General features: G+C 44.0%; 1 protein-coding gene across 10 annotated transcripts in view; it reads left to right on the forward strand.

Annotated features, from left to right (window-relative positions):
• The window catches only part of ARVCF (ARVCF delta catenin family member), a 201,410-nt gene that overhangs the window by 120,744 nt on the left and 66,915 nt on the right, over positions 1-13,751 (forward strand). For 7 of the 10 annotated variants that reach the window (XM_042828541.1, XM_042828542.1, XM_042828545.1 and 4 more), the window contains one exon: positions 13,332-13,490. In XM_042828541.1, the coding sequence (XP_042684475.1) occupies positions 13,365-13,490 (126 nt within the window). In that variant the 5' untranslated portion in view covers positions 13,332-13,364. Of the gene's footprint in view, positions 1-5,855; positions 5,895-13,331; positions 13,491-13,751 lie in introns of all 10 variants that reach the window. The other 3 variants (XM_042828537.1, XM_042828538.1, XM_042828535.1) reach the window with 1 other exon arrangement.

Below are 13,751 nucleotides of genomic sequence, written 5' to 3' on the forward strand. Positions count from 1 at the left end.
TTCCAGAACATTACCAGCACTGGACAACCTACTCTCCTATCACAAGTCCAGTGTGAGTGTTCTCCTGCGTGGCCAATGACTGGCAGAGCAGATGGAGGCAGTGGGGCTGGAGTCAGATGGGAAGAGGCCGATTCCCAGGAGCAGCCTGGTGCTGTGCCTGCTCCAGCATACACACTGAGCTGCTGTGTGACCTGAGCTCCTGAACAGTGGGTTGGAGAAGGCAGGGAGCTGAGTTAATTTGTCTGCTGAGAAGCAGCAGGCATCTGGGTTGGAGAAGGGCTTACTTCAGCAGCTTGTCAAAAAGTTTGAAATCTATGAAATTAATTACTTGAGAATAAAACATCTTTTATTAATGTTTGAATATCTGCATTTGTGTATAAATTAGTACGGTAGAACAGCTGCTGCATGTTCCATTTCTCAAGCAGAAGCTCTGAATGCATTTACAAATAGCGAATAGTAAATAAAGAATGATTTGGCTTCAGGACATGATTCTAAGCAGAGCTGTGCAATGTTCAGTCACTTCTGGGTTGTTCTTCTGCTTTTCACTTTTTGATGAAGGACCCTGGTTTTCATTAGTACAATTTATTTATAATGTCTTTATGGATATAGTCAAATACCACCTATTAAAATATCACCAGTCTGTCAGACACATGCATAACTTGTACTTAATATTTGCAGCCTGGATTCTTAGCAGGGAAAATCATTAAGCCCTGATGAATACAGCTGAAATGATATATGAAGTCAGCAGAAATCTTTCTACCCAGTGAGCCAGCAGGGCATGTTTATAAGCCAGCAAACTGCAGCGCTTTGCAGAATATTTTGAATCCAAAAGCACAGTGAGTTGTGTCTACAAGGTTTACAAAGCTAGAATTAAGAATAGCTGCAGCATCTACTGCTGAGTGCGTATACAGCAGGTTATCTGACGTATTCTCTGGATCTCCAAACACATTTTAGATGTATTCTGAGAGCCTGCTGAAATACGCTGAGTGACTTCTGTTTAGTGAGTGATAGTTATCCTTAGGTATTCATATTCTAAATGGAGCTGTACTCAGTTTAAATTTCTTGGCATTCGTACTGTTAGATTTATTTTGCATGATCTGATCTATTGCTAATTAGCCTTTCCTTCAGGGCCAGTTGATTTAATTTAGGCACATAAGAACCGGCAGCAGAAGGGAAGTTGTGAGTATCAGTGCGTTTGGTCACTGCTGACCTGAGAGGCTGAATTAAGCGTAGCATCGGGTTTGTCTTTCAGCCGTGGTGAGCCAGTTGGCTGTTTTACAGGATGGGCAGTTGAGGATATGGGTATCTGTGTCATCCGCTCAAACAGTGGATGGTTACGTTTTGTCTTCCTGTCTTGCTAACCGCCATTGGCTTTAATCAGGATTTGTGCATCTGTCTGTGTAGCTGGGCTGCTCGCACACTTCCCTGGTGGCTCATGGCGGCGCTCCTCGCGCTGCGCAGTGTGTGAGGCACAGTGAGTGTGGGCTGAGGGCTGGGAGCAGTGCTGGCGCACCTCCTCTGCTGTGGGAGCTGCGTCTGGGCCGCTGCTCTGTTCATAGGGGCTCTGAAAGGCCTTTGCTACATGACTTGCTCACACGGTGGTACTTAGCAGCTCAGGTGCAGTCAGTTTGGCCCCCCAGTTCCCTGCAACTGCTCAACAGCTGAACGAGCTGTCATTGCAGGCAGCAGCAACACACAGAGGATATGCTCTGGCTTGGCAGTGTGGAAGCAGTTCTTGTACAGCCATGCAACAGGAGTCTGCTCGTAGAAGGTTAGGAATTCATTTGAGACTTTTTGGCAGCACTAAGCCGTGTAAGGATGCGCAGTTTCTGTTTTCTCATTCACCTGTATGCTTTCTGTGCAGCTCTGCAGTCCTTTTTTGGCAGAGTGGCTGCTGCTGTTAACACCATCACATCAACATAGCTGTAAATATCAGCAAGTCATAAGTAAGGCATTGTGACTATTGTGTGTATGTTTTTACATGCATAAAATTGGATGCTGAGATTTCATTTAAGTTTCGTGTGTTTCATATCCTCTTCCCTGTCTGTAAGAAGCTGGGCAAGTTATGCATCTTATGAGTCCGTAGCAGCAAAACCAGTCTAGGCAAGCCAAGCAAAAAGCCAAGGAATGACATGGAGTTGTTTGGGAAGACTTATAAAGGAAATTTTATGCCGTAGTGTGCAGGGAGCTCAAATTTGTCTCGAGATTTCTCTGGTGAACTAACGCACTGTTAACACCATGGCATTAAGGACTGAATCGTTTCTCTGGTACACAGGTTCCTCATCTTTCCTTTTTTCCTGCCATCGCCCTGCTCCATCCCTGCTGTGCATTTTGGTTTTGTTTTTCCCCTCCCTGGTTAGAGGTGGACCTTTTGTAATGCCTCTCTCTGTCCTCTTTCCCTGGAGTGCCTCTGTCTCCCAGCATTGCTTTTGGACCTATTCCCTGCCAAACCTGTTTCCACTTACATGCTTGTTTTATCTGTTGGTAACTGTACTGCCCCTGATTGAACAGCTCAAGCTGTGAAATATTATGGATTTCTGTCAGACTGAGGATGTCTTTGTTTTCTAATATCATAGTTAGGAACAGTGGGCTACTGCAAATGAATAGACCTGGCTCACTGGTACAGCAGTACCTATTGGAGATAGCTTTGTCCTGCTGGGGACTCCAGGAAGGCACTAAAAGGCACTGCTCTGCTCTTAGAGTAAATCCAGAAGGTGGAAAAATGAGAATGAACCACGCTAATGTGTGTTTGTGAGGAACCTTGTGGCTCAGAGTGAGTCTGGGAGGCAGGAACAGCATTTATGTCTGGGTGTTCGTCACTGGTTGTGGGCTCACCACTAAATTGGTACTGACTGCATCTGGCCAGCTGTCCCGTAGGGCTGGGTGGGGTGGTTGTTTATTTTTTAATTGCCTGTGAGGAGTTGAAAGAAAAGTGAAACAACTTGGTTTATTTCAGAGAGACGGCTGTGTGTATAGCTGGGGTGAGAACTGCTAACGCTTTCCAAGGGCTTTTACTCTGTGAAATGCTTACGGGAGGACTGCTGGAAGAACCAGCTTCTGTCAGCCAAACTGTTAGTAGTGGAGGTGGGCTGTAAGGGCAGATCCTTTTATTTAAAGCACAGAAGGCAAGGTATGTGGATGCTGCAATTCTGCCAGAACAGATGAAAACTGTGTATCCTGCACCATCCTGAGTAACAAAAGAGACCAATTTGAGGAGGCTTGTTGGCATCAAAGCAAGGCAGTCCCTGCTGCCATACCTAGGGAATTATGCACAGTTCTGGCCAGCATATGAGCAGGCTGGCTGGGATGCTAACACACTGTATCCTACTTGCAGCCTCAGCTTTGCTGGGTTGCTCTGGTAAATTAAAGATTCCCTTTCCTGGCATAAAACGCAACAAGGAGTGGGAGTGAAGTGTGGCTGGCTTGTTCTCAGCTTGGAACAGCAGTGCTGCAGTTTGTCTGGCCAAGGGAATTGCAGCCTACAGAGCGAGTCTGGCTTTCTGATGTCAGTTATTAGCAAGTCCTTAATTTCATCTAGTGTCATCTGTTGTTGTTATCTGTGTGTTTATTGGAGAAATGGCATCTGAACACCTGTTGGAAAGAAGTGACTTACATCACTAGCTCTAGGGCTGTGTTTTGTCCTGATCTTTGTCATATTTGAATTCCATTGTAAAGTGCCAAATGTACACGGAACAGAAACAAACAAAAAACAAAAAACAAACAAACAAAAAAAAAAAAAACCAAAAAAAACCCCAAAAAACTCTGGTACATGTAATTGGGTGGTTGGCCATTTCTCGGCCGAGTTTTCACAGTGCTCTGGTTTGGAGATTGACCTTATTTGCAGCACTGCTGGCGTGGCTGAGATGGCGGTTCCCTGCGTCACTGGTGAGAGGAGAGGGAAATCCATAAGGAAAACCAGTGTTGACCGGGACCCTCTGCTGAGCTGCTTTGCTGGCTGATAGCAGTGTCCTTATTCCATATAAGAGTGGTTTTCTGGGGGAGGAGGGAGTGGAGGAATCCTTAACAAGCTGTGAATAATTTGCTCTAAGACTGGAAAGTCTGCAGAAGTGTGTCTCAGTCGGGTGTGTTTGTGTGCGTACACCTGAGCACCTCTCATTGTCAAGTTTCTGATTAAATAAGAGCATGTTTTTAAATGGGTTGGACCAATTAATCTTTAAGTAGTGAAGATAATTCTGGCATGAAAATACGTCTTATTTATGCTACTTGCTTTCTACAATTTGAAACAAAAAGTACCCTGTAAGCCCTCAGCTTCCTGACACTGGGACTAATTGAACCTTTACCTGCGAGATTGAAGGGTTCTCTTTGAGCTTTCTCTTACTCCTTGTTGTGGTTTAACCTGGCAGGTGCCAGTTGAAGCTAAGATACTCCTTTAGGCACTTGAACTGTTCTCAGATCAACCCTTGACCTTCTCTGTGTGGTGAATTGCTTGGACTGTAGGGCTGAACGAGAGCCTTTTCTGATCTTAGAGCTCTTCTGATCTCTTCTTGTTCCTCTTCTGACAGCTGTTTTCTGGATCCCTGCACTGTCTGCATCCATGCCAGGCTGTAGATGCAGAGCTGAACAGCCCTTTCCAGCACTGGCTGTGCAAATAAATGCCAAATGGAAATGATGAAATGTTCTTAATCAGGATTCTCTTCCCCCCCTCCCCTGCACCCTCCTTTTTTTTTCCCCTTTCTCTACCTACTGTCTATTGCTAGTGTAGCACTGACTTGGCAAGTCTCTGTGCTGCCTTTTCAGTCTGTGTGAAGACTGTCCATGTACAATAGGGCTGTAAGCTCAGTCCTAAGAAATACAGAGAATGTGTGAAGGAAACGGGCTACTGAAAAAAGCCATCAGTGAGCTCTCCTGGGCAGTTGAAATAACACAATAATGCACTGCACTTGGGAAAGCTTGCCTTTCTGCTGGAATCTCTTCCATTTAGAAGATTTACAGCAGATGGTTTGGCCTCTGGCTTTGTTGGCTTGTTTGTGTCTCTTGGTGTTCAAATGGACTTGTAGACATAACGAGACCTCCTGCAGAGTTTCTTTCCTGCTGTCACAGTTTTGGTCTCTGGGGATACATAATAGTGAGAGCCGGACCTGTGCCAGAAGCAGCGTGCAGGATTCCTGCTACCTTGTGCTCAGACCTCGGCTTCTGCATGGGGCTGGGGGGAGGAGGTGAGATAAAGGGAAGAAATGAACTCTTGGAGTGCTGTTCAAACTGAAGCAGTCTTGATGCCGAGCAAACAAAGCTTTGGTGCTTTGTAGTGGGAGATGTCAGCAAGCACATTCCTCTGAGACAGGTGATGAGATTTATTGTCAGCCGCTTCGTATTCCCTAGAATGAGGAATAATTTATTTAAGAAGCGACTTCCCTGGAATTCAAGCTTTGAAAGTCATTACTGCCCCATTTGTTATTTCTGTCTCCCTTAAGTTTATGAAAACAGTTTTGTTTTTTTGTGTTGTACCCACGCGTTTTGCCACAAATGCAGCATTCTTGTCCTGTAGTTCAATTCTACAGGCAAACTTCTGGGTAGATGAGATTAGTTAAATTTAATGCTGATCAGATACAGCAGCTAGGACACTAAAATAACATTCCAGTCCTGGTCATAATTTGAAGAATACAGAGACAGCTCGCATCTGATTTAGGTCAAAATGCAGTTCTTGAAGGTAATGCTGTGGCAGCGCAAGGAGGAGTGCGTGTGTTAGGCTGGAAGTGGCAAGCTGGGTCTGGCAGCTCTTGGTTTAACAGTAGTGGTGTGTTTAGGTGGCTGGGGAAAAGTCTGGGACACATGGAGTGCGTAGAGAAACTGACTGCTGTACTCTGCTGAACTGACAGTTCTTTTTTCTGTTTTAGATGAAGGACCTAGCTTGTACTTCTGACTCCTATGTGCATGTAAGTTTGTGGACTTGATATCTAGTAATGCATCAATTTTATTTATGACCAAAACTGTGTGGGGTCAAGGAGAAACGAGAGCTGAATGCCTGTCTTGCAGAAAGGAATGTACAAATGAGTCATCCCACACCACTGTTAATGCCAGCATTGTAGAGGCAGCAGGTGGAGATGGAGGAAAAAGCTTACTGGAAAATTGTAATCCATGATGTAACCTCATCCCACTAAAAATCTCCCTAATTTAGCCTTGGTTAGTTCATCTGAAAGGCTCCGGAGAGGAAGCAGGTCTGAACTGTTCCAAGTTTGGTCAAAGATTAAACACATGGATTTGCATTTTTTTATCTTTGGGAGAAGGATCAACCTAAAAAAATACAGATCTGAATTACAGCAAATTGCATTGAGCTCTCTCTTGGTGAGAAACAGTCATTCTCCCCTCATTTAGTCTGGTTTCCTGCTGGGAAGGCTTTCCAGATGAAGAGTGTTGACAGCTAGGAGAAATAAGGGTACCTCCAATACTGTGTGTTCCAGGCGTGTTTTTATTGTATTTTTTCTTTTTCTTTGACCATGCTCCAAACAACCAGAGGTACTCATCCAGTTCTGGGTGTTACTACCTGTGTTCTGAGGCCTGGGTTCATCCCTCAGCTTTAGTGCTTTTCAGAAGACCCCAAGTTTGTTGTAATTCAACAGGTAATCAGTGTCAAGAGCTGGGTGTGTGCAAGGAGATGACTCAGTCTGTAAGATTGGAATTATTCTCTGAAACTCCAATTCTTTTGGACTAGAGAGGAAGAATTCCGTTACTGTGCATTTGAATACCCTGTTAAGCTGCCTGAAGGTAGCTGCTGCCAGTTTGAACCTATTGTGCATCCCCTTCCCTACCTGCAAGATCCCTCATGGGAATGTTTAGGTCAGCAGGCTGCTCTGTCAGGATGAGGTAGGACTGTCCTTCTTCAAGGCGTGATTGCTTCGGTTCTGAAAATCAGTTGGTGTGCTCGATTTGCTGAGCATTACTTCTATGGCAGTGAGATTGTTAACATTTAATTTTTAAGTGTATATTATCACATCTGTTGAGGCTGACATCTTTGGTTAACAACCAGTCAATCTGAAAAGCAGGGCAAAGCAATACAGAGCCCTGAGAGATGTCTTGCTTGTCAAAGTGACAAATTGCCCTTTCTGAGTCAAAGGACCAGCTTGCATTTTGGGGCTGTGTAGCTACAGGGGAAAGTGGAGGGGAGCATGGGAAAAATACCCTATTAGTTTAGCTCTTCCCCAGTGTTTTTTTGTTGTATGTTGCTGAGTTGAAGTTCTTTGTTTTCCTCAATCTAAAACAACTTCTCAGCAGGTTGAGAGGAGCAAGGCCCCTGGGACTCTGCCTCTCCCACTTCTCATTCTCATAAACTGTTTACAATCTCCCTCCGTTTTCTAGCTTTGTATGGAAAAGTTCAGTGGGTCAGCTTTCCCTTTAGCTTCATCCATCATTCCAGTCAATTAGAAATAGTTGAGGGCCAATTGCCCGGTCTTCCATTAACTGAGACACTTCAGATTGTTTAAAATAGCATAAAAGCTCTTTGTTGACCGTTGGGCTAGCGCCCTGTGACGGGCAGCTACCGTGTGGCTGAACAGAGCCCCAGTGTGTCTGGCTCTGTTTGGGGGCTGAATGTTACTACTGCAGGCCTTGTTTGGGTTTGATTCCCTCTCCTTCACCTCTGCCTCTTGCCTTCCCTGAAAGGTGCGATGCCTTCAGATGCTGAATTGCCAGACCCGCTTGCAAAAAAAGGCTGCGTTGTGGCTTTTCACAACTGCTGTAGTAGAGGGAGGTGTTTTTCAGCTGGTGAAAAGTTCCTCTTTAACCTTGGTGCTTAAAAAGCTCTTGGCGTTGCTTGTTAGTTGCTTGTCGTGTGTGTTTCTGAAGGACAAAGGAAGTGTGTAAGTGTTCAGGAAATACCTCGGGCATTGCAGTGTGCAGCTGAGCTCACCCTGGTGCCCATGGCAGGGCAGCCTGCTTTCATGGAGAGCCGAAGTTTTGCCTCATTTGGAGCTGACCAGCCCTGGGGTAGAGCTGGGAGAGAGCTCCAGCAGAGCACGTGAAGCTTGTTACAGGTTGATGTGCTTGGGTGCACCTTGAAGTAAACTCATACATACATACATACATACATACATAGACATATATACAAAATTTCAGGTTATGCTTAAGCAGAGAAGTATGTGTACCAAGAGGAGATTAGCAACAAAATACTTCAGTATTCTCACTTTGAAATCGTTGCCTGCCTTCAAACTCTTTCCAATGTCGTACACTGCCAGGTTTGTTTCAGTATGGCCCAGTCCACCTGGATTTTGGTGTTCTGGAGCTTGAGTAACACAATATCAGTAGATCCTACTTGTACAGCAGTAGTTCCTTTGGTTGTGAGGAGTCCTGAGAGCTGTGACTGTGCGGCTGTGCTTGAGGCTGATAGCCTGGACCTTGCTTTTGGAACTGGAAGAATGCTGTGCATGGCAGCCCTTGAATATAAGGGCTTCTCATTCTTCAGCTTCAATTCCTCCTGCTTGAATTTCAGCTATTGAACTGCTGCAGTGCACAAAATGCTCTCTGGACAAATCAGGGCTGAGGGCACAGCAGGGATGTTTTGGTGGAGAAAAAAACAAACAAACAAAAACAAACAAAGAAACCAGCAGAGCTTGACAGAACAGGAGAATGTGATGATAATCAGATTTAGGAGTTTTCAGCAGCTAGGGAGCTAGATCCTGTGCTGGAAAAAGGTCCGCCACAGATACACCAAGCTAATTTCACCACTGACTTTTCTGTACTTTGATGCCCTATGGAGATGTTGATCTGATGTATATTCTCAATCCAGGAACACGGTGATCTCGGTTGCCTTTTTTCTTCTTTTTTCCTCCACGTTCCTTCAGCAAATAACAGCCTGAGAACATCTGAGCTAGAATCGCAGACCTGAGTTGGAAGGAGATCCGTGGGACACACCACGTCAGAACTGAGTCTCAGACCAAAACTCATGTTTGCCTGCTTGGCACTTGTAAGCGGTCTCATGCTTTGCAGAAACTGAAGCTTTAATAAGTAATTCAAACAAAGCATAAGAAGGGTAGAAGAGAGAATCCCTATTTGATTCAATTAGCGCTGGTGTCCAACGCCATTAATTGTGACCAGCCTTCTGATGTTTTTCACAGGAGTTGATACACTTGAGCTTTGTCTGTGCCGGGGCAACTGAGGACAAGTTTGTCCACTGATGTAGAATCCCGCTTTTGTGCTCTGCAGAACCCTTCAAATTTGGTATCTAACAGTAGCCTGGAGTGAGCAGTAGCCTGAATAGTCTGCATTGCAGTCTGCTGAACAAAGGATACGTCTGGGAGAATGATGATTCGATGTACGTGTTTTCCCTGTGTTTGAAGAGGGACTGTTTTAGTGGAAGTAATAATATCCTGCAATTTAATATTATTTCCAGACTCTTTTAAATCGTTTCATAGGCAGCAAATAAAGAACTTTGTTTACTGTTTTAAAGTAGAATGTCTGTTCCTCCTAGGGGAGGTTATTCTTTTATTAAAAAAAGATAGAAAGTAGCTGCTTTGATGGAAATGTAACTCCAGGAGTTGAGATGGTGATGATTACAGAAGCTGTAGTATTCTAATGCAAAATAAGCCCTAGGAGATATGTGCCCTAAATAGTAAATCACTCTGTTTTTTAACAAAGCAAGAATTACTATTATTGTGTTTTTTGCTTATTTTACAAGGTCTTTAGCTGTTTCATCTGCACTTAACTTTTACAAGCTGGGGATAAATTGACGGTTGATGTTGTTTTGCTGTTTAAATAGCTTGGCATTTTTAAAGCATAGCGGAGATGGGAGTGAAGGATGGGATTCATTTGGCACTCCAAAAGCAGGGAGAAAAACTGTGACTGCTGGTATCCAGTGCTCTAACCTGGGTTAGAATCTGATCTTATAACTTAATGTTTCATAATTTTCGTGGAAGGGGCTGAACACCATTATTTCAAGAGGACCTCGTGGGTAATGTGTCGGCTGCAGAAAGAGTCATGAATCCTGACAGGCCCTCATTAAAGAGGACTGGAAAGAAGTTTCCTTCGGATTTCATCTTTCCAGATGCTCCACGGGGAGCAGTGTGGTGGTTGCTGATCCTCTGGGGCTGGGGGACCAACCCCCTCTGGTTTGTCAGCGTGGGATGGGCTGCAGGGTCGTGGCTGTGGGAGAGAAAGGGGATCGCCGTCCTGCTTTTGCTTTGTGGGTTTTCTAAACTGGAATTACGTGCCTTCAGCAGGCAGGGAATTACTGGTAGGATTATTCATTAGGAGTGTTGAATTCCGGTTCTATCTGGTAATTTATGTTTTACTTTGGATAATTAGGCTTAGCTGCCAAACGTTTGGAATCTGAGATGCTGAGATGTGTTTAACAAGAGCGCCCTAGATACTGGCTTAGAAGCTGAGCACTGAAGAAGGTGGTTGAGAGGGGTAGGGTGTCCCAGTTTTTGCAATTTGTGGTGACCTAAAATCCATAATGGAGGAAACTAAAAATGGAGAAAGTCTTTGCATCTTTTCTATGTTAATGCTAGCTTGTGACAACTGCACGTTAGTGATGTGGAACAAGTACTGGTTGTGGAGATCAAAGAGCCGCCTCCTCAAGCTAATTCAGAGAAAAGCAAGTTGGCTGGTGTTCTGTCCTCTTTGCTCACTGCTTTTTTCATTGGATCACGTACTAAGAAGTAAAAGCACAAGGAGATGCGGTCTGCTGAGTTATCTATATTAGGAAATCTATCTTGAACTTCGGAAGCTTTTATTTCCGATGCTTAGGACAGTCTCTTGCTAACACTGCCTTTCTCCTGTAGGAATGCAGATCTGTACCTGAAACTTCACTTTAGAAGCAGCCATGGGATGAAAACTGCCATAGTGTTCATTTAAAGTCAATATGCTCTAGTTTGCAGTTCACTCGTGTTTAAGTGCCCACCTTTAAAGCTTTTCTTTGCCCACAGGCAGTCTGAATACAAAGGGAGACTGGTGATTTTTTTTTCTTTTATAAAGAAAAGTATTGCAGAAGCAGAAGGAGCAAAATATGGAAGGCAGACAGAAATCTCCTCAGATTTATTATCACAAAGCAGAATTTTCTTCTGAGAATCTAGAGGAAAAGGAAAATAGATGAATTCATGGCAACACCTCAGCGTGCAGCTAGGAATGAACAAGATGGATACATCTGTGCACATACATGTGCAGAAGGAGTAGGACTCACATCTTGAATCAGCTGTGGCATTTGATGCCATATAAGCAGCAAGGAGGTTTACCAGGACAAGGTACAACAAAGGAATCTATACATGGTAACTGATGTCTTTGGTCATAGCCAGACTTGGATTGCACAGAGATAACAGAAGTTTTGAGTCGCCACTGTGTAGCAGTGCTGTGTAAGTTCTTCTGTTTGGAGGGAAGCTCTGCAGTGGGTTGGGGAAAGCTGAACTGCAGCTGTAATTTCATAGCTTCAGGATAAAGAGCGGATTTGTGTGTTTGTCCCAGGAGCTCGTTTCCCTCCTGAACCTGTAGGCGGAAGACAGAATCAGGCATCGGAGCTCTACCATGAAGTATTAAGAGCGTGTCCTGAGTTGCTGAACATTGAATGGGGAGATTTTCTGTAGGATTTCAGAAGCCTTGCTCTGGCTGGCTGTTTCCGTTGTCTGAGTTGTTTCTCGATTTCGACAGAAATGGAATCAGTGTCTGCTTATCTCTGTGCTGGTGGTGCAGCACAGCTCCTTTGAAGGTTGTCTGTTCTGCATTTTGACTGAGATGGCTGCCTGAATCTTACTGCCACGTCTCGGTTGTTATTGTGACTTACCTGGAAGTGAAAACAGCTAGCTTACTCGAGTCCAAATTTCAGAATGTAAGAACATTGCTGTAAATAACAGAAACTGATCAAGGGCATCTTGGCTTGTTTCAAAGGGAATTACTGATCGTACAAGGATTAGGTGGCACGTTTTCCCAGTGGAGCTTAATGAGACCTGAGTACATTGCTCCTGCTCAGCAGAGATCAGGATGCTGTGCTTTGTGGCTTACACTGAGTGCAGCGCAGCGGAGGGCGGTCCAGAGTCCACGGCCAGGACAAAGTGCAGCTTTGGGACTTCATGTTTAGAAAATAGAACGTGACAGTTCTCTGGTGGGGAGGCTTTCACAAAACGAGAATATTTAAACACTGATGTAATTAGATTTGGCTCCTGTATGGCAACGGTTTCTTCCCAATCGTTTTGTTTTCTTGTGATGTGAAAAGGTATATGGAGTTTGCCTATGCTGTTTTCTTTAGAATAAACATATTAACTTTGTAAATTAAGGTCCTCTGTCATTCCTTTCCATTATTAAAAGAAAAATGTGTGTATGTAAATGTGTATATATGCATTTGTTCCTTAGAGCTTTTCTGTGTATGCCTGTTTGACAGGACGTGCAAATAGAACCCTGCTTTGGCTCCGAGGCCTGTGTACCATGATAGCTTCAGGGATTGCAATGAAATGAACAGTCTGCCATTCTGTCTCACATAGCTGAGGGTTCATCATGCTGGAGAAAAGGCTTATTTCTCAGTATGTAAGCCAAGTCTTTATTGGCCACATGCTGTGAAACTTCTGAAATATGTTCATGTACCAAAGGAGAGCTTCTCTGATTGCTGTGCTGAGACACAACTGCATAAGAGAAAGGAAATTTCGGATGTTTGTGCTGGTGAGAAGCAGAAGCATTCTCTTTGGGCAGCCTTCTTGCAACAACTGGCCTGTGCTCGTTTCTCTCTGTGCAGTGTTTCTTTGTGCTGTCTGTCCCTTAATGCTTTTCAGTGAGCTTATAGCCATGTAGATCTTCTGCGCTCAGCAAAGGGAAGATGTCAGAAGAGCAACATTCCACGTAATTCAGCAGTTAATTTTCAGCTATCTATTTTAGGTTATCATTGCTTTGGACAGTTTGAGACAGGTGTCAGTTTGATAGTAATTCTTGATGTTTTATAGCCTTCTGTAGTCTGAAACTGAGTGTATTTTATCAAATGGAAATAAACTTCGAGTGTTGTGTAAGATAAACTGCTCTGAAACCCAGTGGTCTCATTCAGTGCATAACAGAAAGAATGTTTTATGTACAAAAATTCCACTCCACCTACACTGGGCACTGGAGAGGAAGCTTAAGACAGGCTTAAATATAAGGCAGCAGTCTGTTAGCCCATAGTGGGTTGCCTATAAATACAAAGTTCATTACAGCACACTCACATGATTTCCATTTACCAAGTTGAGCTCAGCCATAATAGCATAGATGCATGGTTGGCATTTTTTGAGACAGTGGATTCTTCTTTCTCTGAATCTCCATTTGCAAGTTGTTAGGTAAAATGTGTTGTTCGATTGAAAAAGATGAAATCAGTAAGATATGCATGCTGTGATGGTAGAAGGGAAAAATGTTTTTTTTGCTTGCTTCTTTAGGAACAAAGCCCCAGTAACCAGACATCTATAGCAATGATGCAAGAACCTCAGGAAATGGTGGAAGAAACAGTTACTGTGGAGGAAGATCCAGGCACCCCCACTTCCCACGTGTCTATTGTCACTTCTGAGGATGGAACAACAAGGAGAACTGAAACCAAGGTGAGAGGTTAATAACTAACAAGGAAAATGGGAGAATACCGTCTACTCAGGAAGTAAAAGAAAGCAGAACGAGTGGTGGGAATCATGCTGTTGTGATCCTCTGTGATTCTGACTGTGTTCTCTTTGCCAGCAAAGCTGAGCTAAGTTTTTTTTGTCAGTTTTTTGTCTGGTTTGCTCTCAGTCAGCAGTGCTGATACAGCTGCTCATGGAGCTGTGAGCTGAGCAGTAGAAATTACCTAGGTTAACCAAACAAAAACACCA

This window comes from Centrocercus urophasianus, unplaced genomic scaffold (assembly GCF_019232065.1).
Source record: "Centrocercus urophasianus isolate 14NV4802_14NV808 unplaced genomic scaffold, USGS_Curo_1.0 seq_30, whole genome shotgun sequence".
NCBI classification, from domain to species: Eukaryota; Metazoa; Chordata; class Aves; order Galliformes; family Phasianidae; genus Centrocercus; species Centrocercus urophasianus.